General features: G+C 30.4%; 1 protein-coding gene across 1 annotated transcript in view; it reads left to right on the plus strand.

The window, feature by feature from the left end:
• Nucleotides 1-26,916, plus strand: part of LOC121117546 (G-protein coupled receptor 54-like) — a 52,171-nt gene that overhangs the window by 21,403 nt on the left and 3,852 nt on the right. The window contains exons 3-9 of the mRNA XM_071888517.1: nucleotides 6,049-6,232; nucleotides 10,055-10,202; nucleotides 10,362-10,483; nucleotides 10,535-10,658; nucleotides 21,755-21,874; nucleotides 22,018-22,178; nucleotides 22,241-22,580. Coding sequence (XP_071744618.1) covers nucleotides 6,049-6,232; nucleotides 10,055-10,202; nucleotides 10,362-10,483; nucleotides 10,535-10,658; nucleotides 21,755-21,874; nucleotides 22,018-22,178; nucleotides 22,241-22,472 — 1,091 coding nt within the window. The 3' untranslated portion in view covers nucleotides 22,473-22,580. The remainder of the gene's footprint in view (nucleotides 1-6,048; nucleotides 6,233-10,054; nucleotides 10,203-10,361; nucleotides 10,484-10,534; nucleotides 10,659-21,754; nucleotides 21,875-22,017; nucleotides 22,179-22,240; nucleotides 22,581-26,916) is intronic.

The raw sequence follows: 26,916 nt of genomic DNA on the forward strand, positions 1-26,916 counted from the left end.
TCTATTCATATTTTAATTTGTACACCTTGTTAGCCTGGTTTATTATGAATATGTCATGTCGTATTTTGTATATATTTTTTGTTCAAAATGTAATTTTATAGAATGATATTTACGGTAGTAGAAGATTTGGTGGAAGTAAAAAGAATTTAATTACTTTGTATTTATTTTTATTTAATATGTTTTAATATTTTCATAATAAATTGATACATTGAATTATTGAATGAATGTAACATGAAAACCCCCATAAATAAGTAGATTTGTATAATGCTTGTGCTATTTCCGTCAAAGATAAAATCTAATTTACATTTTGAAGTAATTTGTATATAGATTGCAACTAAGTTAATTTATAATTGCTCAATTGTAAATTGTTCATCATTAAATAAACTTGTTAATGAACGAATTCAATAAAATGAACTATAAAAGACAAAAAAAACTATAAAAAACACTTTTAATTGTTCATAGTTTATTTAGGATAAATTTTTTCATATCCCGATTCCTCAATAATTCAATAGTTTTTTAATTTTTCCATGAAATAATGGAGTAGCATTATGAGTTCTGTTGATAATGTCATAGGTGTCCTCTATAATAGAATAACAAATTGGTCAGTTTTCTGGTACTTTATTTTCCTTAATAAGCTTTTTAACATCACAGCACCTAAGTATTTAATAATTAATGAAGATTTAATAGCGATAACGTACTGATGAGAACATAAAATACTATTTAATAGACGAATCAACAAGTTATATTTAATGAAATAAAAATTTTAAATAATAATTTCCATACAGTTGTGTGATTTAAAATTTAGATTTGCAATGTTTAAGACGGAATTATATCCGTCATATTTTATAGGCTTTAAATTAATGATAATTAAGAAGACATTCGCATATATTTTAGAATATAAATCCATAATATATTAGAAGAAAAAAATTCCACTTTCTGTATTAAGAGTTACATAAGTGAAAATGAAACAAAAAAATCAGTTGCAGAAGTAAAGTCTATTGAATATGGAGCATCACAAAGTTTAAACCATGATTTCATGCTGATTATTCAATTATTGAAACATATACGAAACACATAGTCAAAAAATGTCATGGTGGGCAGGGTAAAGATATTTTAACTTCAACCATTTTAACTTTTTTTTTCCTTCCATTTCTCTATTTCTATATCAATCATTTAACTTGAACCTCTCTTTCTGCATCAGTGAGAAATGAACCATAGGGACCAATGGCTATTGTCCTTCCCTTTTTTAGACTAAATGTAATAGTTGTCAGACGAAAGTCCGACATTATTATATCAATTTTATATAAGTATTTTAGTTAAATTATAAAATGGATGCATTGAAAATCGTTGAAACAACCTTACATTTCAAATGGAATATTCCTAAAATAATACTCATATTTTAATAAGAAGAGAATCTTCTACTTCTAACTATTTTCCATTTTGTATATATAAGCCTTCGGATAACATTATATGTGATTTCGCTCAACTGTGTTATCGAACCATATCGAATAAATTATTAAAACGGGATACATAAAATTAAAAATTAATCAACAGAAAGACCGTAAAAAAGTTATAAAATTACAAGCCCCGTGACGCTCACTTAAATTTATTTTTGAATCAAATCCTATATGATATCTTGAATAAGTTATAATTTAAAATTGTTTAACTAATTATTCGTATAAGTTACCCTGTATGTATGTATTAAAATATCCCTTTAATAACGATTTTACAAATTAATACAACAAGAAACATAAATTGCTGTATCTCTGATAAAACCAATTTTTATAAAGCTTAAAAACTTAAATCCGTTAAATTTAAAGACACACATAAAAAAATCATTTTTGCTATTATTCATAAAACAAAATGAATAAACTTTGTTACAAATATAAAAAAAGAGAAGTAACCCATGCAATTATGACAAACGTTAAGATGAGTCTTAACTATAATTTTCTATGCATTGTTCTGATTTTCTTACGTATGTTAACTAGTATATACCACGACTTGGTAATGTACAACCAAGACATGCCCACACTACACAGTAATGATAAAGATCGTAACGCATAATTCTACATGAATGTTGGAACTCTGGATGATCCACATGCCAATCCAGAGAATCAACTAAACATATGAATGAATACTACGACCGAAACAAATCGACCAAACATAATGAATGTGGGGACTTAGTACTACGACGCAAAGAAAAGCATGAAAGGTTCTAACTATCGGCAAAAATCTTCATCAAAAGGGTAAGACCGTACATTGTTATAGCAGGCATTAAAGAATTCCAACCGGCAACGATTCAATTAATCGAGACCAAGTGAAAGGGAAACCCTAGATCAGATCCCTATAAAAAGAATTACGAAACCAAGCAAACTGCCTGACGTCAGCTGACAATCAGTTGTAATAAATTTGTGGCCTTATTCAAATCCTATTAATTGTTAAGAAAAAGTAATTTTTCCAATAAATCGACCTAAAATCCCAAAATTAGGATATAAATGTCTTCATGTAGCTCTGTTAAATGCTGGATCAAATCTGAAGACAAAGATGCCACGCTTTTTTTTTTCCAAAGGATAAAAGTGTCTCAGAAAAATGGATGTCACAAATGAAACAGCCTGATACCCTAACAAAATTATACGTCTTCAAATGGATTAGTTTACAGCTCTAAAAATATTTTGGAGGATTTTTCGATCGTGGAAATCATTTTTAGATCAATGATCACAGATTGAAAAAAGATGACAAAAAATGAAAAATCTATTACTAAATGCCTATCGGAATGATAAAGTCGTCTAACGAAATTCCTAAACACCATGACATACTTATTACGACTGCACATACATTTAAGAGAACAAAATAAAATTATAAAAGAGGGTAAAAAAGTTACATATAGTTTCAGTAGTCGCAATATGTTCAAAATAGAAACATCAAAATCAATTTTATTCTTTTTAAAAAAAAGATTATTATTGTATCATATTATCTTTTTCTTTATGAAATCGATTTTTTTGACATTATAAGTTTTCAAATTTTTGTGATTCTTAAAGCTAAAGCATTATTCAGTTCATTTTAGATTTAAAATATTAGCATGGGTTGTCATTTTTTAAATTACAAGTAATTGTTTCATTTCCTATAACTTCCACTGAAAATGAATGAAAATTTAAGACTACAATATAGTCATAATTCCAGTTGCTCCTCTGACAGAAAAAATCATTAATTAAAAATAAATTTAGAACAAAAAGTTTATAAAGCAACAGAAATTTAAAAATGATGTATTCGAGAATAATCGTCGAATATAATTGAAAATTGGAAGTTCATAAGAATAAATATTTAATGAAAAAGATAATTCCTTATTTCTATAAAACCTTTATTTAATTTATATTTTTGGTCATTTATGCAAACATTTTCTGTAAATGTTAGTTTTCATATTTATTGAGTATATGTATAAAATAAAAAGTCTTCCAATTTTATGTCGTACATGTAATGTCATGTAATTCGAATTAGTTGTTTAAACTAAAATGAAAGTTTTATGTTTGAAAGAAATGTTATCATTTAATAATGATTTTATTAGGTTTTATCTACTTTCAATGTAATGAGTTTAAGTTGTTTAAGGCCTCAATTGTAGTTACATAAGATTGACTTAAGGTGGTGCTATTGTCGCAACTCTTATTATAGGGATCTGCCCCAGATAAAAAAAGTTATCTTCGATCCAATAAAAGAATAATTTTTAGACGAAGAAGAGGAAGAAGCAAGCTAGCTCTACAGAAAATGAGGGGATTGAATTGAGAATATCAAAAAAGAGGCAAAAACGGGCAGCAATTCCACATGGTGAAATAATTCGACTGCCATCTTTACAAATCTTCGTAATATGTAAGAGTATCAGACCAATTTCTTTACTATTCCTCATGATCGTCTTTATATAAGAATAACGAGTTCCACCATCACCGATTACAAAGCCAATAACTATTATCATAAAAGTCAAATCGTAAAGACCACTTCCGTCCCAGTTAACGATGAGGTTAAAATCAAAGAAGGACGAAATCTGAAAGAACTTATTTGACAATATTGAAGATTAAAAACGAATAAATTATTATGTATCTGAGCAAATAATAAAAATTATAAAAAAAAAATTCCAAAAATTAAAAATATCATTTATAATTACTAATTAATCTTCTGTATAATGTTGTTTCAAATTCGGATATTATGGACTGTGCCTGTAACATCTCAATCTCCAAACATGGCTCAGTTAAAAGATATTTAAGACATGAAGTTGGGCGTGTTTACCAAAAATAAAAAGATGTTAGTCGGCATCTCTTATGCACACGTGAAGATCAAAACAGCCCTATCCCATTCCTAAAAATAATGAATACAATCTTAACTTCAATGCAGACCCAAACGTACGTTCAACAATAAAGTTACAAGACAGACTCAAATTCCATGCTGGAAACCCCTGAAACGTTTATAGAAAAGAATATAAAGACCCTTTAGATTTACTAAAAAGAAAGAAGAATATAAGAACAGAGATCACAAGGCGAAAAGATAGATAACAATGGATATTTTAGGAATAGCGTCTCTACTAATATTTGGCCTCTTGCAGCAGCAATGACACAAGCTGAACTAAACAGAGTGAATATAAACCCTTTTGATAAAAACAATCAATAGATCAAAATGTTTTTCCGAGACAACCGTGCCAGGAGGAAGAAAAATTTTCAATATGAAAGAAACTCATATATTTAAGAAATCTTAATTCAAAATATCTCTGAGGCACTATCCCACTTGTCCAACTAATACTTCTATAGAACAGGAATCTGCAAGAAACTGATAAAGAACTCATGCAAAGACGGCTATATCCTTGTTCTAAAAGAATAATCTCTAATCTTCTTATACGACTGTGACTTCTACAGGAATGACGACCAGAAAGACCATGTCGAAAAGTGCAAAGTATATCTGGAGAGACCTGAAAGACCCATTGGCTTGCAGTAGGTAAGGAGACTCGTCAAAATTAAAACCCCTGAAAGATTGGTACATACAAGATTAGGATTAAATACGGTAGGTGACGTCTTGGAAACTCGAGAAACTCATCCATTAATGAAAATGCTGAAAAATTCCCTTCAAGGATACTCCTTTAAACTACGAGTATACTGAGGAGATCCATATATCATTTCTAATTCGGGAATGAGTAGCTACCTCGCAAAATAAGACTTTAAGAATAAGTTTGTGGAAGCAGTAAAAAGCAAGGCTTCACTACATAAAGTACGTCTGGGATTCTATTCTTAGTCCAATCCAGATGTATCTAAGGTATAGATTATAAAAATTTTCGGGGGTTTTCTTTACATGGAAACACTTTAAATATTCACGTTCTGTTTCTGCAGAATGCAACAAAATAAAAACAATCCCACACGTGTTTAGAGGGAATGAAAGCCAAAAAGACATGTAAGAAAATCCTCACATGGATCAAGGCAAAACAAAAGAACAGGTCAAAGGGGTTTACATATATTGAAGATGATATTATTTTAACTCATGAGTTTAGTGAATATGATACTGGAAATGTATGGTAAATTTATCGTATACTTCATGCATATAATTTGTGTAATGGTACTTCACTAGTTGATGAAGAAATTCTCAATTAATGTTTGAGGTCTTAAAAAATTATTTTTATATTCATCAATCCCCAACGATGAAATGTAAAAAGAGATACTGGAAAGGTAGTGAAAGGTGTTCTATTCTATAGAGAACATGTTTTGTTCGATAAAATTTTTATTTTAACAGATTTATTCCCTTCAGCTTACTAAATTTAAAATTCTTTTCTCCAACGACTAATTTAGATTACACAATGTAACAGTAGTTTTGTTGATATCCAAATGCATTATTCTTATTTAAGTCGTAAAAAATACCAACATAAACTCATTTTTTCCGATAGGCAATAAATCATGTTTTATATTTCAGAAAAGTATTATAGTTGTTTCATAATTATTGTACATATTTAAAGTTTATTTAAATTTTTCATAAAAAAGAAACTTTAAATTCAATATATTAAACTCCTTATAAATTTTTCAGGTATAAAATGGCTAGAAGATGTGGCCAGCAATTGTAGTCTTCGCTTAGAACATATTGAAAAATTCAACGTATCTCAATTCATGCTGATGCGCCTCTACAATCTTTGTGAACATACATGGGATCCCTCAAAAACATGGGAGGTCTACTATTGGGGAGAACTTATTCCACCATTAATTATTTACAGGTATTTTATTTGGTCCTACATATTCTTAGATATTTATATACATGAAAATGGTCTCAAATATGAATTTATGCAAAGAAGAGCTTATTTCCATATATATACATATATTTTAAAGAAATTATTACTAAAAAATTGCTTTGATTTTTTTGTAGCAAATATTCAAAACTATTTATATAAAACAGGTATGGACTCTTTATTTTTGTGTATATATGTATTCAAAAAGTACCCATGTAAAAATGTACCAAAACAAGTAAAAAAAGGTCCTCATCATATTATTCTTTCATTTTCAATACATTCATATGTATGAAAATTTACCTATACTCGTACCTACCAAATTTCAGATTGAAAGGAAAACGTTTTTAGGTGCCGAAACAGGATTTAAATATTAATGTTTCATATTCTTTTATTTTTGTAGTATATATTACATGATAATTCGAAAAATTTAAGTTTAGTAGTTATTACATTGTTCTTTAAATAACTGGTACCTTGCATAGATGAATTTCAAAAGTCGTGACTAGTGGTTCTCAAACTTCTTCCATTGACATACCCCCTTCGAAATATGTTTTCAGTCACGTATTCCCTACCTAGTTCAAAATATTTTGTGTAGTAAATGAATATATGTTTGTAAATTCATCTGATCCCTTGAGTATTTCCAAGTACCTCTATTCGAGAATCCCTAGTACAAACATAAAATTGTTTTAAAGCTTTTTATAACCCCAACAATAAATAAAACGGAAAATGAAAAGGAAAAAACCCCAAGCCTCTCCCCCCCAAAAAAAAAAAAAAAACCCTTGCTTAGTTAGGACTAAAAACTGCAGTCCCTTCACTTCAGTCATAAACCTCATTAAGTTTGGTCCTTGATGACGTCACTTAACTTTATTTCTTTTTTTATCATTTTCTAGTCAGGCTTGAACATTGAACGGTGTTCTCACTTTCCGTTCATTTCTTGAACGAATGAACGAAAAACAGAAAAAAATATTAATGGCATTCATTTTCTTATAGTCTATTAGTGATCACTTTTTGACTATTTCATCAGAAGATTACTACATCTTTGTTTCTTGATTATGGGTATAATTATAATTATTATCTTTGATGGTGCCTAAAATAAAGTTTTATCTGTATATTAAAAAATTATAGATCTAATTTTTTAGATTATTCCATTTTTACATGTTTGTAATAGTAATGTCAGTCTAGGGAATTGTATACCAAGGAGTATAAAACTGCAGAGTCTAATGTTATGATCACTCAAAGGGAGGGTGTTCATGGCATTGAAATCAGCTTCAATGGAACATCTGATGACAATTTTAAACAACTAAGTAAGAATAATGTGACTTATTACTATGGAATGATTTTATCTAGCAAGAATCCGAACTACCTCATTAAACCCATCTTTGATCATAATGGTACAAACAAGAATACTTACATCAACACAATTACATAACCCTCTTCTAAAAAAATGAATAACACAACAAAAAATATCGGAAAACCATTGTTAAACTATTTGGACAAATGTCTACTAGAGAGGATATTGAGATATCCCTATAGAAAAGATTTGAATAAAAATTCATAGAATGAGTCAAAGAAAGGTGATTATTTTTTAAATGAAAAAAGAGTAGAGCAGTGAGTTTTAGTCGATAGAACCGTGCAGATTTTGTGGATCTTGTCACTGATGTTACTCAACCTTGCATATATTCCTGATTCAGTATCAATGACCGAAAAAAGTTTTAATGAAAAATAGATTATTTATGCTTTCAAAAGCTATAGTTAACGGAATAAATCACCTTGTTTATTCGGAATAAGAATTGAAATTTATCAATTGTTTGCGGGCGATTAAGTACCAATTTCCGAAAAATGTATTAAAACATATACTTTTAAAAGGATTTTTTCTTCTATTTGTGAGTAACGGCCTGCTCATAACCATTCCAAAAATGTCAAAGACCACCTATATGTCAAAAACTTGATTTAAATAAACCATAGTGCAATTTTTAAATATTGTCACATGCGATTACCGAAAGGCTGAAATTGACACTTCCCAATTTTATTTGTTAGTCTCAAATAGGTTTTATAAAAGGGTAAATGGTGGAAGATGTCAACGCTAATTTACAAACAGCGTTCGAAAAAAGTAACGACTGTGCCATTATTGGCCTCGATTTTGGAAAAGGGTTTGATTTAATATTGGACCAATACCTGATTAAAGCACTAAAAAATATGGGCTTTGTAAATTTTATGATGTGGGTAATGGCGTCAATAATGTTGTGATCAAAAACTCAATATGGTATGCGTAAAAGCTTAAAAACCTTCGAGGTATCAAGAATCTGTAAACAAGGTAATCTGATAGCGGTTTTGCTTTTCATAAAGGAAGTGGGCCTGGTTCTCAATCAAATAAACAAAAACAAGTCGATGAGAAGTTATTCGAAGATTTGTCTTACTGTCGTTATCGGATGTAGTAAAGTCGGTATTAAATCGTAGAAACATTGATGTCTACAATTCTTAGACCGGTATGAGCTACACAAATCCTCTCCTCTTACCATAAGAGAAATGGTTCGTGTATTAAGTAGTGACAGGAACGCTGGAGGTATCCGGATACCTATCTGATAACCTTAATTGTTATTTCTGCACTTGAGAAAGAGAACAGCTTTACACCTTCCGTAAGAGTGCCTAATTTTAAAACCTGTTTACTTTGCTCTTCGAAGCGATCCTTTATGAGCTCTCCGAGACTCAGTAAGTAGAGACAGTAAGACTTTTTCACACTAATTTCCAATAAAAAACATATCTTCGCGCAGTGATCATCGTAATTAAATTTTGTATCTACACCATGAAGGCATCCTGATCCAAGTTTGACCTGGGCGTGATAAATATTTTAAGAAACTATATTGACATTTTAAATAAAATTAACTTAGATCTTGAATATTTTTATAAATATTTGTTTGTGTTTTATAAATTGTTATTACCTTATTGTAACATTCTGTAATATGTTTATAGTATTTCAAAATCTTTGAAACAAATTTTGGTTATAAAAAAAAATATATGGTTTGCAAATATTTTGCATGCCAGCCCAACATCATATGTTTTTATACACTATACATTATATGTACAATACATAAAATATAGGCTGAAAAGTCATGGCTTAGCAAAGAAAACTTTTTTTTTAAGTTCAAAAATTGGATTTTTTAAAATTAGTATCAGTATTTTTTTATTTATTCTCTTCATTGAACAGAGTGATTATCACACTTTTCAAGCCATTGGTTAGCTTGAACGGTATTTTTCTGACCAAGAGTCATTGTAAAGTTAAAACAAAAATTGTTTCCGATATAAAAGAATTAGGGTCACACATAGCACAGTAACTCACAAACTAAAGAACAGATTGTCATGAAATTTGTAACATGTCTTTTGAATTTTGGTATTAACTAAAAATTAGGTGAATTAAAAATGTATAGCGCTATCTCTGTGTAAAGTCCAGTATTTTCAGCTCATGTGTTATGGGTATGTACATGTAAAAAAAAATAGAGCTAAAATTCAATGAAACATTAGAAAACGGAAAAACACAAAGTACAAAGAATTTCTTACATTTATTGCAATTTTTTCCCCTTTTCTTTCACTTCCCAATCAAATTTATTTACTATAACATCTTAAATGTGACTTTAAAACTTTAACATTTCTACTCATGTAACCACTTTTTTGGAAATGGGCACAAGGAAACGTGAAACTTCATAATAAGCAATGAAATAATAATTATTGCTCTAAATAGGTACAAAGTAAATATTGTAGTTATATTTTTTTTAAACCGAAGTAGATAATGATTTTTAATTTCATTTTATCATTTAGTTTAACACTCCTCTTGGGTGTCATTGGAAACTTACTCATCATTGTTTCAATTACTGGTTATCGTAGCATGAAAAGTCCAACCAATATATTCCTTGCAAGCCTCGCATTTGCAGATCTTATTCTTTGTGTAGTTTGTTTGCCCATTAAGGTAAGAATATTTATTTTATCTAAGCACATTCCAAAGTTTAATTTTATCATTTGCCATTGTTTGCTCAATGGAATTGTAATTTTTACGGTAAATATTTTATATTAATTGTACAATTTACATAGATATATATACAGTACAAACCCATATGTATATTTCCAGTTGGCAGAACTGTTTTCCTTCACTTGGACTTTTGGTTTATTCCTCTGTAAATTTGTGAATTACATGCAATATATATCTGCTGTAGCCTCTGTTCTTAATTTAACAGTGATGAGCCTCGAAAGGTAAGTAGAAATCATTATTATAATTTATTTATGTATTGGATTTTTTTTTAGGTGTTATGCAATTGTTTACCCATTGAAAGCAAAGTCTATATGTACTGTGAGTAAAGCACAAAGGGTTGTTTTTGGAGTGTGGGTATCTGCCTTTTTCCTCGCTACTCCCATTCTGTTTATTCAGGTATAACTGATTGTTTTAATATTTGATAAAGGAATATGTACATAAGCTTTTAATCATGTGACTCTATAAACTTGAGATGTTAATCAAATGAAGAACATTCGAAATTGGTGTTTCTAAATTTATTATTTTCGATCTGCAGATATGTAATTATATATTATTAATAGTCAAATTAAAAAAATCATTTGAAACAAATCGATAAATTCCTTTTCCTAAAAAAAGGTAATTCAAAAATTACTTTTCTAAACTGAAGGTCATCAGAGCAAGGATACATTAGTAGAGGAGACAAGGTATATCTGAGACATTGTATTAAGTATATATCTTATAAATACCTGCTATTGCACATTTAATTAAAGAATGAAAATTAGGGGTGTACTGAGGTATCACAGTCAGCAGGAATTGGCCTTTTTTGAAGTATTAGTTATCGGAATCGGCTCAATAATGACAATTCTACAGATACCTATGCATAATTATTTATTTATATGGATAATATAACTTATTTAAGCTTATTTTCGGATACTAAATTACGGTTAGCAAAATAGCAAAACTAGAAGATGTCATTCAAACAAACTCAAAAAAAAAAGGAGGGGGGTACAAAGAAAGATTATAGACTGTAGACAAATCTTGAATAACATAATCACACAATTGGATTAATGTTGATTCAATAGTGATTCGGGGAAAGTTTGGATTGATATTCAAGCCATTAACCGAGTCTATCAGCGTTCCAATTGGTCCAGTAAATATATTATCAGAGAAAGTTCGACCATCAAGCTAAAGAATTAGACAGCGTAAGGAAAGTTCATTAGTATCCAGACTACACACATACCAGAACAATTTTCTCACAGACTGTATTTCAAGTTTTAGCATAACTCCAGTATTTACACCAGTGTTCACATTTGTTGAGTCCCTTCCAATGACCATTAGTTTTTATCAAACCCCCTCTCTCCTTTAACCATTTATATCTAAATTTTGCAATATGTGCAGGTAATCTTGTTTGTTTTCTCTGCTATAAAGTGGAGCAAGTAATTACTCCCAGGCTCACTTATACTATACTATATAATATACTATATATAAAGTTGATAATATTGTAGAGAAAAACGCGTGCAAGGAGAAGGGGGAAAAATACATATGGTGTCATTGTTTAAAAAACTGATGTGATTATCATCTGCCTGCTTTTTATGATTTTTGAGGGTATAAGGAAAGTATTTATTAGCAAAATGTTTAATGAAGATATACTACGTATAATTGACTAAGACGTTTTTTATCCGTTACAGTAGATTTGAAAACGTCACACTCCATGAAATTGTAATTCATTATTAACCTTATTCTCAGAATAATAGCTAATGAAACGACAAGGTAGAGTATTTCGAAATATATTTGAAGTTCCAGGTTTAAAAAAGAAGGCTTTAATTAAATATAATCTACATAATAAAAAATATACCATCATACATTTATGTTAAATATACAAAGTTAAACAATTGGAATCATGTAACTAATAACATTATATATACAGAATATTGAAATAATAGACTGATCCAAATAATATTTTCTTGTTCTGACACCAGAATCCAGTTAAATATGTCATAATTTTAGGTTGCAAAACACAAGCGACACGTGGAGTTTAATCAAAAAGATAATCCCCCCCTCTTCTTCATGTGGAAGTTGCTATATACAATTTTGCACAGGATAGAAATATCTCTACCGATGAGATCTAACTAATTATTAATAATAAAGTAAATTTCAAAATCATAAAATTAGGCAATAAATATACTAATAAAAAAAATGTTAGAAATAAATCCATCTTAAAGATTTAGAGCAAAAGCTATTTATGTAGTAATGTCCAGTGATATTACTCCTTATTAAGAGTATCAAAAAAGATATTTTCCCCGTTATTTATGCTTATATAACAACATAATATTATCATGAAGGATATACACAATTGCTAATTATAATGCTACACCCAATGTAACTACTCCCGTTGTTGTGACAATTTAAGCAGTTGTGTTTGCCTTTTATGAATTTTCTGAACACCATTTCTGGGACCCTATCAACCATAGCTAAGCCTGAAGTGATAAAAAAAAGTAATATTTATTGACTATGTAATATTGGAAAACCTAATTATCATACCCAAGTATTTAAGTGAGGAAAATAGTCTCAGACAAACTAGTTGCGCACCATCCAAAGCTACTACTCCCGTTGTTGTGACCATTTAAGCACTTTTTTTGCCATTGAGTTATTTGAGTATCATAATTCTGTATATATAATTAATTGTTATTAGTTATATGATTCCAATAGTTTAACATATATATTTGTATATTTAATATAAATGCATGATGGTATATTTTTTATTATGTAGATTATATTTAATTAAAGCCTTCTTTTTTAAACCTGGAACTTCAAATATATTTCGAAATACTCTACTTTGTCGTTTCATTAGCTATTATTCTGAGAATAAGGTTCATAATAAATTACAGTTTCATGGAGTGTGACGTTTTCAAATCTACTGTAACGGATAAAACGTCTAAGTAGTATACGTAGTATATCTTCATTAAACATTTTGCTAATAAATACTTTCGTTATACCCTCAAAAATCATAATAAAGCAGGCAGATGATAATCACATCAGTTTTTTTAAACAATGACACCATATGTATTTTTCCCCCCTTCTCCTTGCACGCATTTTTCTTTACAATATTATCAACTTTAACTATATAATACTATAGCGTCATTCCAAGTAAAATTGATCATTCTTTAGACAGCACCATTCCAAATTCGGCCACTATTCTAAATGAATTCACTTTCCTAATAGTATACCAAAGTTTGTTACATCCCGTTTTGGTATTTCGCTTATAGCATAGACCCAAATTTGAATGCAGCCGCAAAATTATTTAGTATATGTTGACGGCCATTTCATGAAAATTTGAGAAAAATTGAAGTCAACCATGTTTGAAATTTGACCTCAAGGTAACAACAATTCCAAACTCGTTAAAAGAAGATCGATATAATTAAAAACACAAGAGAAATAGCTATTTAAATATATGGGTACTGACCTCGAGGCTGGAATTTAAGAGCCTCTAACTCATGATATCGAGATCAAAGAAAACTAAAATTTTAGATTTTTAAGTTTCTAGTCAAGCTTTACGCAAAATTTCAAAAAAAATCGGAGATGGTGCTGTCTGACGAGTGATCGATCTGACGTAGAGTGACCCAAGAGTACTCTAGCTTGATCCTACTTATAAATGAATGTTACTGCCTTTTGCCTCTATCACAATATTAGTCAAGTCCATTCTTCCATCAAAGAGGATACATGAGGATACTCTTCTTCTCAAACTCGTCTCTCATCTCTTTCATCAACTTCAATTGCACTCTTATAATCTTATTTTTGTAAATGATTTATGTTAACATTTTATTAAATTAATCAATGACTCTATTATTATTTGTGTTAACTAATATAAAGTCTATGTAAATTATGTTAAAATAGGTTTTGGCTATGGATGCATAAAATATTTAAAAGATAACTTAAACTACCAATTGGGCTAAATGATGACTTACAGTTTAAACAAATAATGATATCTTCTCAAAATACAGTTTTGAATAGATGTTGTTGACTAAATCTTAAATTTTCGATTATTTTTGAATAGCTTAGATTCTAAGCCTTTGATTGATGTACATGTTGTAAACAAAAATTCTGTATATGTCACGATGGGGCAAGAAGAGCCTTCATAGGCAATTTAATCTGCACCCGGAGAACCAACTTCAACATCATGAAGGCCTTAAACATCAACATCAGCAAGACCATAGTCTGTTGGGTTAGAAGTTGTTTGGCTGATGGGAACAACCCTAAGGACTAACCCAACATTGGAAGAGCCACCAAGATGAAAATGCCAGATTACGACAAGAAGAAGAAGGTACATCGGTCCGCTATGGGCAATGAAAAGACCATTACCGTTTGATCACGTCTACAACAAGAAAAATGATCGGGGAATATACTTTAACAAGGCTGACAACAGGATCAGGATACTCACCAAGACCAAACATCCAGCCTCTGTGATGATGTTTGGGGCTGTGACATCAACTGGAGAAAAAGTGCTTCAAATTTAGTTTCCTATTGTATACCAGTTACCCTCAGCCGACTACTTGATGTTGTTGAAGGAAAATGTGGTCCCCTAGATCATAAGACCATGAAGAAGTCTAACAGGACTTGGTACGTATTTCAGCAGGATCGGGATCGGGCTCATACTGCTAATATTGTACAAGAGTGTATGAGTAGCAACATGAACTTCTCGTGCAAGAACTTCTGGCCTATTCAGAGCCCAGATCTGAATCCACTGGATTGCTCCATTTGGTGGCAAATAGACATTAGGCCTGCAATGTCTGTCATCCAAATTTTGGAGGCCCGGAAGACCTCCGAAAAAAAAACAGTGGAGGATCATGAAAAAGGACTACGTTACCAATGTGGGCATAGGGTTTCAGAAGCAGTTGGAGGCTGTAATTGAGGCTGATGGTGGCCAAATTCATAGTTAAAGTGCATTGTTATAGTAAAAAATATTATAAAATAAAATTTTCTATATACAACATCATACTGATCAATTATGAGTATTTTAATTACTACTTTGAGGCAAGTCTCAGTACTTTTTCTACACCCAGTATATATCTACAACAAATATCATGAAATCTTAAACTAATTTAACTTAATGTTAAGTGATGATTAAAGTTGCTTCAAATTTGAACTCTTCAAATCAAGATAAATCCCTTAATATGAATATCTATAAATTGCATAAAGAAAGCCAGTACACGAAATATAGAAAAAAAACCGGATTTCCTCTCATTTTAAAAGTAATATGATTTAGTTAAGGGTTATTCAATCTTTTTTGAAATCTACACTAAAAAATATAGTAAGTCACTATCGGTTTTTGGTTATCGAAAAAATGAAAAGTACAACCAAGCTAATGTAGAGGCTCAAGTGTTATATGTCTGAACATTGTTGTGTTTTTTATTCAAAGCTGTTATCATAATTCTTTAATTCTTGAGGAGTTAAAATAAAAAGAAACCACCTATGGGTGTGCTCATGGTATACAGAAAGTAACACTGAGGAGCCCGAGGGAAGTTATAAGGGTAAGTCTTGGTTGAACTCAGAATATAATTGAGGATCGAAGTAATTGTCAATGTCGTTTGCCATATATGAAGAAGAATTTTTGTAGCTAATCTAATAACACTAGCTAAGCTGCTGTAGTTTTGAAAGTAAATGTACATAGTCTTATCTATTTGAATAGGCTTATTACTTATTTTGTAAATAAAATATATGAATTTATTACAATCAATACATAATTGAAAATGTGGAGTGTGCATATTTTTCTTTTTAGAGACACAAGGAAGTTGGATTAGTTCAAAAAGTTTTTTGGTGTGTTCGTGATGATGAATCTCCTTTATTTTGGCAAATACATGAAATATATTCGCTTCTTGTTCTCTTGGTCCTCCCAGGTACATTTATGGTTATTGCCTATAGTATCATTGCTCGTAAAGTCTGTCATTGCATGAAAGAACGAACATTTCTAATGAATAGCTCTTACGAATATGGAAATACTCAAACCTCACCAACTCATCGGTAAACCAATATTTTAAAAATCAAAAATTATTTTCTTTTAACTTTTTATCTTCTATATTTATAATCAATTTTAAATCAAAATAATGGTAGTTTAAATCGATCAACTGATTTTGTTACAAGATGTAACTTCTCTAGGGGTCGAAACAGACATGCAGCATCTTCGATAGTTTCGTCGCCAAATAAAGGAGTGTTTAACATGGTGCAAACATCCTCATATGTCATCAAAAACAACATTAAAGTAAGAAATAGATTTTTTATAACAATATATGTATACCTTTTAATTTAGGTATTTGTGATGATAAATTATCCAAGTTTTTGAGATTCTCAGGAATCGATAATAACGATAATACTGAAAAATTTATCAAAAAAAATTATTGCCTCAAATAGGTTTTATATGTCAGTTTATAAATTCTTTAAATTTACATTTGTGCGTAATGTTAGGAAAGGATGAAGAATATTACAGGTATGCATTTTGAAATTGTCATATATTTCAAAAACTTGTATTTTCGGAAATAATTGTCTGAGAGGTTTTGTTGTCAAATATAATTTTTTCCGAAAATACATTGGAACAAATTTTTAGAATTGCCCTGGAACATATAATTTTTGCAAAAACATGGATAAATCCTAAAGGGGACATTTTATGATTATATTAAAAGCTTGGTACACTTCCAAGTCAATTCAGAAGATTGCCATGGTCAATCGAAGAATTGTTTACAGGTGCAAAAAGCGATGGGAGGATGGAATTGAGTCTGATAGAGGTTAAGGAGTTGGATAAAAGCAAAGTTTTGCTCAACTAGCAACACAGTAAATAAAAAGTTTATCTAGACTTTTTGAACATAAAAATGAAGCTCTGGATTTAAAACATCATAACAGCTAAGCTCCTCTTCTCCGAAATATTCTTGAGATTGTCTGGGTTACCATGTTGATTTTAGGCTGTTTTTTTTTTTTTAACAAGCCCAAAACACACATAATTTTCATCACAATTTAATACGTACAACAATAAAGCTATTACCAAAGTTGATAATCCTGTAGAGAAAAACGCGTTCAAGGAGAAGGGGGGAGGGGACTTATGGTATCATTGTCCAGTGACTAAAATAATAAACATCTTCCCCTATCAAGAACGATATCAATTACCACATTTATTATTCAATATTAATATAATATTAGATACTGACAGTCGATAGAGAACTGACTAAAATGCCTAAAATAACGTCTCCTTCTGTCTAGATTTCTGGAAATGGAGGCCCAGGAATTTGGAAATACTTACCGGACGAGAAACAGATAGCTTGTGTGATTTGTCGATATAAATGTGCCTTTAGTCCCTTGTCTAGAATTAAACACCTCTCATTATCCTCATCTCATATCAAGAGCATGGAGCGTATTTCTGGAACAATGGCGAGGGATTCAAGGCCCAGGAGCACAGACTCTAGATCTTCCTCTAACACCTTGGGATTGGCCTTTCAAATATCGTTACCCAGCAAGACTTTGCAAATTTGGATAAACTGATCGACAATCTCACCCTTGCCGACATTTGCAATCCTTTTAAATCATTTCCAAGAGGCTAAAATAACTATTCCAACCTTCTTTTGAGGTTTCTAAATCGATTTTAGGTCTTTCTACTTAAAATGTGATCTGTAAAATGAGTTGATTGATGACACAAACTATGTGCATTAAACAAAACGATAACTACTGTCTTATAACTTCTTGGTGCTCTGAGAACGGGCGCACCATGACTGTGACTCCCTTTTTAGGGATGTTGACGGCAGAGACTTAACTTTGATTTAATTCAATAATCATGACTAAAAATCCTCTTGAATACTTCATATATTTAAATAAGTTTGCTAAGGAGGGCGACCTAATTCAGCTAATTGATTCCTCCACTAAGGGGAAGTAGGCTTAAAGGAATTCGTACTAGTGTGGAGGGCTCGAAGAAGTTTCACACAGCATAGGAGACGAGATTTGTCAACTGGGCCCGACTCCATTTTTTTTTTGTTTTGAGCTGTCTGAAAAATTAGAAGAGCCGTATACAAAAGTCAACAGCGTACTAACCCTATAGTCTTTGTGAGAAAAAGAATACAGAGACTTAATCTACACTGAAATGCTTCTGGTATAAGTCCAAACAGGATTTTTCGAACAGGATTTTCCAAAATCCATTTGTGATACAAAGAATAATTGGTTTTTTTGGTATAGATTGAAAATTTTGTCGATCTATACCAAAGGAGCAAATATATTCCTGAGGAGCAAATGTCCCATTTTTGTGGAACTAACATCGATACTTCTTTCCACCTCTTCTTTCTTTGCTCTTGTATCTCACCTGCGGTGAATGTAGTTGAGGCTTATATCCAGAGGCATTCTAAGGAGAGACTGAACCCTCCTACTAGTTGGTCTCGACGTTGGCAAATATGAGAGAGGGTTTCAAAATAGAGTTCGTCATAGCCAAAGTCTAGGTCATACTATATGTGGCAAAAGTCATCACTGAATGTGTCCCGGTAGGGATTGAAAAATTATTAAAAAGATTGCTAATAGAGCTTGACTCTTTTAAAATGATGTATTTATTGTTGGAAAACAGTAGGACTCAATAGCTAGTTCATTGGATTTGGGAAAACTATTATTTCAATTTTTTAATCTTTCTATATAATGTTTATTAAAGTCTACATGTCACCTGATGGATATGAAAGAATGATAATCAATTGATTAATGATAATTGATCATATTATGCAAGGCTAGATCATTCTGTTCCCGGTATAGAGATGGATGGTGCTTGGAAGGAAAAATATATATGAAGTGAGAATTGAACAGGCTAACGCTTTAAATCAAGTAGCGAAATGCAACCGTTAGGCTGAGGAGATACAATGGTTCAGCTCTTTAACACTTTTTTGCAAGATGTCGCTTTTCATTTCTTTCATTTTCTTACAACTGACGTAGGCAGGGATGTTATAAAGAGAGTTATTAATGAAGCACGCCTAGTTTAAACTCTAAAATTGCAGTGCAGAAGGAAGGAATTATTTAATTTTTTAATTTTTCCGTTTTTTAATTTCCCACCAAAGAGAAGAGGCCGGAGTTTTCAATTATAAATTTATGAGTTATTGATTGTTATTATAATAATAAATGTATAATTTAAGATACAATGGTCAATTATTGTCAAAAGTAGGAATTTGGCCTCGAGAATTGAATCCATAGTTTGATATAAAAAATATATTTTTACATTAGTGATATATGAAAAAATAACGCAGAATAAACATCATGATCTTTGAACTAGAATAAACAAATTATTGGGTTAACAAAACTCAATTTTATAAAAAATCTTCTCAAATTAAGCTAAGTCCGTCTTCCATACTTCGAATGAGTATCTTCTTAAAAGTAAAATATATTAGATAACATCATAACTCTTAATTATATCTCCAAAAATAACCAAGCAGTACTTCTAGCGAGAAAACAGTTTATGTGCACCAATACATCTTTCAGCTATTGAAACGTGGGTTCTCATTTCACTACTTGAATAAAACCTTAACCTCCCTCTCAACTGTTATTTCACAAAATCTTCATTGGAAAACCTCCTTTAAAATGACTTACTAGTAGGTATGTTAACAACATGGAGGGCATTTCAAATATTTTTTCATAATAAAGGAGAGGAAATTATTTCTATAAATTTGAAATAACATTAGGCGTACTTATTTATCCTTTTTTAAAGTATATTTTACAAATGATATCTCATGTATGTTGATAAAAAATGAAAACTCAATAAAACACCTAAAATCAACCAACAAATAAATATTTAACTATTACTTCAACTTCCAACATAAATAAAACAAATTCATTTCAGATCTTTTACGAATGAATGGCCAAGATTTACTAATTAAATTTTGTATGATACTCAAAATATGTAATTTATAATTCAATATTTCGGCCTGGAGTTTTCCAGGATCCCAAAATTTCAACATTGGTTTCCTTGGATCAAACTCAAAGACAATTATCCTAGAAATGAGAAGCCCTCTTATACATAAATCGGATATTTTCTAATAAGACCCATGGCCGGAAAAGTTAAAATGCCCACTCTAATTTGTATTATTGAAAACTTAAATTTTGGAAAAACATTTTTTGTTGTAGTTTATTGAGAACATTTCTATTTAGAGCTATTTTTCAAAGAAAATTTGAGTAAAAATCCACTTGAATACGTCATATATTCCAAGATGATTATTGCTAATGTAAACATAAATTATTATTGTAAAAATAATTAAATAAATGTATCAAACTTAGACTTATCATAATCATTGAACTTCTTTTATCAACTAAAGTTTAATAATGTCTTCTTTATTTAATAAACGCTCTTGGTACGATCACATATTGTTTGATACAACAGGAAAGTGAAATGACTTAGGAAATTGTAAAACAAGCTAATCTTTATTTGATTATAGGAATATGTACTTTCTAACATGTTTTTTATAAAACCCATAGTAGAAAAGTTTTGTTTCTTAAACATTTAGACATTGCAATTATGCTGCTGGTAAACGTTAACAAAATTTGCTAAAATTTTGAATTAGTGTTCTAATTACCTTGCAGCTGCAGTATAACATTAGGTTCTGCTGATTCTGATAATAATGGGCAACTGCATCACCCTAGTACACCAGTAAAATTGTCCCATAAATAATTGTCTCTTAATCAAAAACTAAAAGTACAATATTATTAAAATCTTTTGAAACATTTAGTTTAACTATTACAAATAGTATATGAATTTATTAAATTTTGGCTTCTTGAGGCTTTTTTAGAGCAACCAATCTCTTCCAAAACGCAATATAACTTCACGTACTATATCATTTGAAATTTGGTCCAATTTCCATAGCGTTATCCCAAAAATACTGGAATTTTTGTTACACCAATTTTGAACTTAGTGGGCACCATAAGCTGGAGCTGAATTTCGAATGAAGTAAACTTTTTGACGTGGAAATACTGTTTCAATCCAGGGCTTCATTTTTATGTTCAAAAAGTCAAGATAAACTTTTTATTTACTGTGTTGCCAGTTGAGCAAAAATTTGCTTGTATCTATTATTTTTTTAATGGCACTTTTTATACTTTTTACTGATAACTTTGATCGTAATTTGGTGTGGATGACTCAAAACATGCTTTAAATAGGAAAATAATTTAAACAATACTTACTTCATTGACTTTGCGCAATCTACAGAAAATTTTATGTTCTCCTGTTTTATTCCCTACAAATTCTGTCTTAGGGGCGGATTTTTAATTTGTTTCTATTAAACCTGTCAATATGTATTCGAAGATTTCAAATATATACGACTACTGTAATTTATACTAATTGACACTTTCAGAATATTATATCGAATAAGTGAGAATCTTTGTTATAAAACAATTCGGTTGAGATAAAATCTCCATAAGTGTTTGAAAAAGTGGTCAATGTTTATTTGATACATTTATTACTAATATTTGTCCAATAAGTTATTTAAAAAAACTTTGTTTTTTTTTTCTTCTTAATTTTGCAGCCGGTCAAATATAACACTCCTGTCTCAAGGGATAAAGATATGAAAAAGACTTCAAATCCATGGATTCCAATAAATGCAGAGTTTAAGGTTCAAAAACAATCACTTCAAAAATTCAGAAGGGTATGTTATTTAAAGTATATTTTCTTACTTTTTAATAGATGTAACACTTATATTTCGATAAATTATAAAATGCATTGATTAAATTGTTTTGGACTATACATTTTTTTTTTCTAATTGGTAAAATAAAAGTGTTTCTAATTTAGGTCATTCGAATGCTGGCAGCCATCGTTGTAGTATTTGTATTGTGCTGGAGCCCTTTTCTTGTAATGAATATTTTTCGATCATTTGGTGTAGTCAATATATCACTTCACGGCTTTGTCAAATATGCCAATACGACCTTCACTCTAATGGCTTACTTGAATAGGTAAGTTATTTGAATTTAAAGTATTCATTGAATAAAATGAAATATGAATTATTTATACGTAGCGCATTGAATCCAATTATCTATGGATTCATGAGTCAAAATTTTCGGGATAATTTTCGCAGAACTGTTGGATGTCTCAAGAGTAGAGATGAAATTGAAGCTAATCAAATGAACTCCTTAAATTTAGGTAAACTTAATCGTAAATCCAGTATCAAATTCTCAAGAACGAGAGTTCCTAATAATTCCGACAATGGACTACCCCTACAGGGAAATTCAAAAAACCGTCTTAGGTAATCTTCCTTGACATAGCAGGAAGTCCAAGATGAGCTTGGCACAAGGGAGATATACAGTCTGAGAGGTTCCCAGAAATCCAACGACAAATTTCAAATCCATCCAGCAGGGGTTGAAAACAAAAGTAACTTTGTTGGGACAATCAACTGTGCAAAGTTGAGAATATGTCACATGTTGTGTGCAAGAAAGAATCAACTCCTCGAGTGTAGGTACATAAAGGCACATTTATTGCGCTATATCTTAAATCGTATAACCTTTTGCATATACCTCATAGTCAAAATAACTTATTTTTACTTTTATATAACTTGAGTAAAAATATATTTGGCCCGGGTTTTAGTGAGTCATTAAAATATCTGAATAGTGTACTATCTACAATTTATTCAAAGAGATAAATAAAAACTTCGATGTTAAAAATATAGGTATATAGTTATCTTTTCTTTAACTTTAACTCCGGATAAGAAAAAGTTAAATTGTATAACTTTAATTACGACACATACATTAAATGAACAAATAAGAATATAAAATTAAGCATCAATGATTTCATCTTCTGAGAGCAATAACGATTTTAATTTAGCCAGAGGTCGACGGGGTGGTTTTTTATTAATGGAAAATTCCTTTGAAATGGTGTCCATTGAAGAGCTCCTGCTACAAACACTTCTACCAATGGATGAGGAATGTGATCGTGAATCTGTAAAAGACAGATATAATACCAATGTGTATTATATGATAACTCGCATACCTTTATGCTCACGGGACCGGAATTTTTCAATGTTGCTTCTCCGTTCTCTGATTTCTTTCAATACTCGTAAACCACTGGCTTTTCGCAATTCTATAAAATAAAAATGAATTTATGGATGTGAATGTGTCTTTGACAAGCGGTTCAATTAGGTAATTACATATTGTGGTTTGGGCACCAAATTGTCGTAACTCAAAAACTACGAATTTTAGTGCTATTGCCTATATATCATTCTAGAATTCATGTATTTAATGCTAATATTTAACAATAGATTATTCGGAATATATAGAATAAGATTTTGGAAAAATTTGAAAACGGGGCCAAAAGTGTCAAAAAAATAGTTCAAAAGAACGTAAAAGACTCATTCAAAGAAGTCTTGGAACAGAAGAGATGGGTTTCTTTCATTACTGTTGTCGAAAGGGAACTCTCCACCCTCACAATATATACCCACCCACTTTTTTGATAGCTCTCTGGACAGTTTGGTGTAAATCTTTTGGATTGGCTGTTTTTTTACTCCTCCGGATCCAGTTTGCCCTTTTTGACTGAGCCCTTTTTCCTCTCCAGCGTTAAGGACTTGTTGACGACGTAGACAGTTGTCCTGGAGACGCTCATTTGCTTGGAGTGCACGAAATTTGTCGATCACGTTCAGGTGTAATTTTCTCGACTTGTAAGTCTACTAGAGTGCTCAGGTTTGTTTGTGTTCTGTAACTAATTGTTTATGCTTTACTATATAAAATATAAATTAATTTAAATCACTCAACCTTAATTAATTACATTGTCCAACAGAAAAATGGCACAAAAACTGTATATATTCAATTTAATAGAGTTTAATCCCTTGATTCCAAATATGAAATAGATAACTCGTTGCAGACCCATAGTGAATGAGTGATTCCAAAAGACGGACATTCAAGGGAGTCCTCGGAGCAAATCCTACTGGCTAGCGGCAGTTCCGTAGGGATTCCTTCCCGTACATGCACTCTTCTCCATTGATGAACTGCGATACCAAATTCGGGATTATACGCTCGGGATGGATTGAATTTCATCTTTTTTTAAATTTCTCCCTCCACTTTTTCTTTTTCTCTCTTTGTTTCTATATCTTCTAGCTGGGCATACCGATACATATGGGCTTTTATTATGAGATCAATTCAAAAATTACTTTTATCCTTGAAATATTATCGCGACTTAATTTCAAACTGACGACAATACAGAGGGTTTTTGGAGAGGTTCTGTTTTTTAATTAAAGTGCATACTTTCAGCTATTTAATGAGACACTAGGGAGTTTTTTTAATTTATTCTTCTTGAAGCTATGAGGTTCTGTATAAAAAGCCCCTATTTTCCACTTTAAATAAAAATTACTCAAGTTATATGTATGATACAGACATTTTAAAAGGGATTTTAGAAATTTCTTAACATTCGGCTTTAAAATATATTTATATAATTTATCCCAATCTTCAACACCAAGGGCTTAAAACAGTTTTGAGCCTTAAAAATAACAAAAAAAATATGGCCTTTTTCTGAAGGCCACTAGGGTCGGAGACAAAAAATAAGGCCATTTTTGGAATCAACTCATCAAATTTTACTAAGTTTAGCATATACTGTTCTTGTGCATAAAATAGTGTGATTTTGTTTGATAGTCTTATTGAATTAGTAATTGTTCAGATTTCAATGGAACACCCGGTAGATAGGAGAAAAAATTGTTTTTGGCCAAGGCGTATAAGCCTTCATTGTCCTACTTACTCATTCTCTAACTAATAAAAATAAACTATGTATATTAAGATCCATTAATCTGTAATCTTCCGATTCAAATATGTATGTATATTTAGTATTTTTTTAAGCAAATGTTATTTCGTCGAAGTGTCCTTATAGCGTTTATACCTCTTGATATAGTGAATTGTACGTACAAATGCCCAGTTTTGATGAAGAACCTGCGCAGTATAGGATTTTGTAAAAATTTAAAAATTTACATTAAGAAGAAATTTCTAAAAAAATCAATTTAAAAAAAGGAAAGAAAGAAAGGGTGCTGCTCATTCTCACAAGAAAACCATCCTATACATGCGTGTCACTAAATCATGTTGTTAACTATGAGAGTGCAAAAGGACCTTAATCATCTGATATATTTTTCAAACTAGGACTTGAAATGGAACCCATATTATTTATGTTTAAATTGAACTTCTTAGACGTAAAAACAATTGAAACCTCAATGCTTTATTCCTTTTTAAACAAAAACTTCTATGCAAAGTTTTTTTTTAATTTTAAGTAACATTTAATTAGAATTGTATGATCACATATAATATATCAGCAATAAATCAGTATAAAAAATTTGACAAATAATAAATTAACTATCATGTGGGTAACTTGTTTTTGTTCTTATTTCAATGTTGGTTCAAACCTATAAAAAAGTAAAAATATAGCAAACATTCCAAGCAAAAATTCTCAGAAACATGATTTTGTGCAAAAAAACGAATTACCGATTAAGTACTTATGGGATTGAATATGGAGCGTAACATTTCCCCCCTTTTTGACTTGTATGATTAATCAGTTTGACGATATATGGTTCGGTTCTTAGTACATAAATTCTATATTATATTTTTAAACTTTTAAATTACGAGTATATAAGTTCATATTTTATTATCATATAATAAAAAATGTGTGACCTTGGGGCTGCTGCAGGTGGATCAAAGTAATAAGCGTCGGCGGTCATTGCACATATGAGGACCCTTTTTCGCTTGAGCCCTGTTCAAAGTTGAATTGTTGAAAGTTGAAAAGTTGAATTCCTCTACCATTATATAACAACATTGAAATCAACTCGTGCAAATTTAACAGTGACCCTCCACATTCAACAACTCTGTCAGGGAATGGTGGTAAAATAAATTCAGTTGACTTTGAAGAAGAAACAGATGAAAATCCTTCACTTCTCCCTTTCTGTAAATGTAGAGATCGTTTTAGATCAACAGACTAATAAATGTTCTAATTTAATTATTATGATAACTATCCATGAATATTATTAATATCCAATTATTTTACCAATTAATTTTATAATTTTTTTTTAAATGTATGTCTATAAAAGTATTACATTTAGTATTTTAACTCCTTTATGGGCATCTGAAGAGTTAATGGGCAAAATATTGCTTCATTTAAAGTATAACTAATAAATAAAATCGATGAAAAATGTAATAATTTCTTTTAAAACTCAATATCATGTATCAAACTACAAAGTGGAGAATATTTGAATAATTGGTCATAATAAGCAGCCCATCATTTGCTCCCTGCCAATAAAAGTTAAAATATTATGTATTTGGCTTTTTAACTATATTAAGGGGTAGAGTATTTATAAACAACGTCACTATCCAGTAGGAGAGATTTTATTCGTCAAAAGACAATGTTTGACGAATTTGTGTAAGTATGTAGGTCAGTCAAAAGGCAAGGTCAATAACGCTTGGTGAAAATGATACTCAATGTATAAGTAATTTATATATGCAGGCTTATGAATAGTTATGATTCTAAGGGGACAAGGAATATTTTCTTAGGAAAATTGCCCAATAGTTATTTTTAATTTCAAAAAGTTTATTGGTATGTATAAAATTATAAACTACAACAATCTATCCATATATGGGTAAATGTAGTTTAAAACATAAAATTTGGTGTTTTTTTTAATTTATTTTATAAAGTATTATATCCTTGTTAAATTAATGGTCCTCAAAGTCAATTTCC

This window comes from Lepeophtheirus salmonis, chromosome 5 (assembly GCF_016086655.4).
Source record: "Lepeophtheirus salmonis chromosome 5, UVic_Lsal_1.4, whole genome shotgun sequence".
NCBI classification, from domain to species: Eukaryota; Metazoa; Arthropoda; class Copepoda; order Siphonostomatoida; family Caligidae; genus Lepeophtheirus; species Lepeophtheirus salmonis.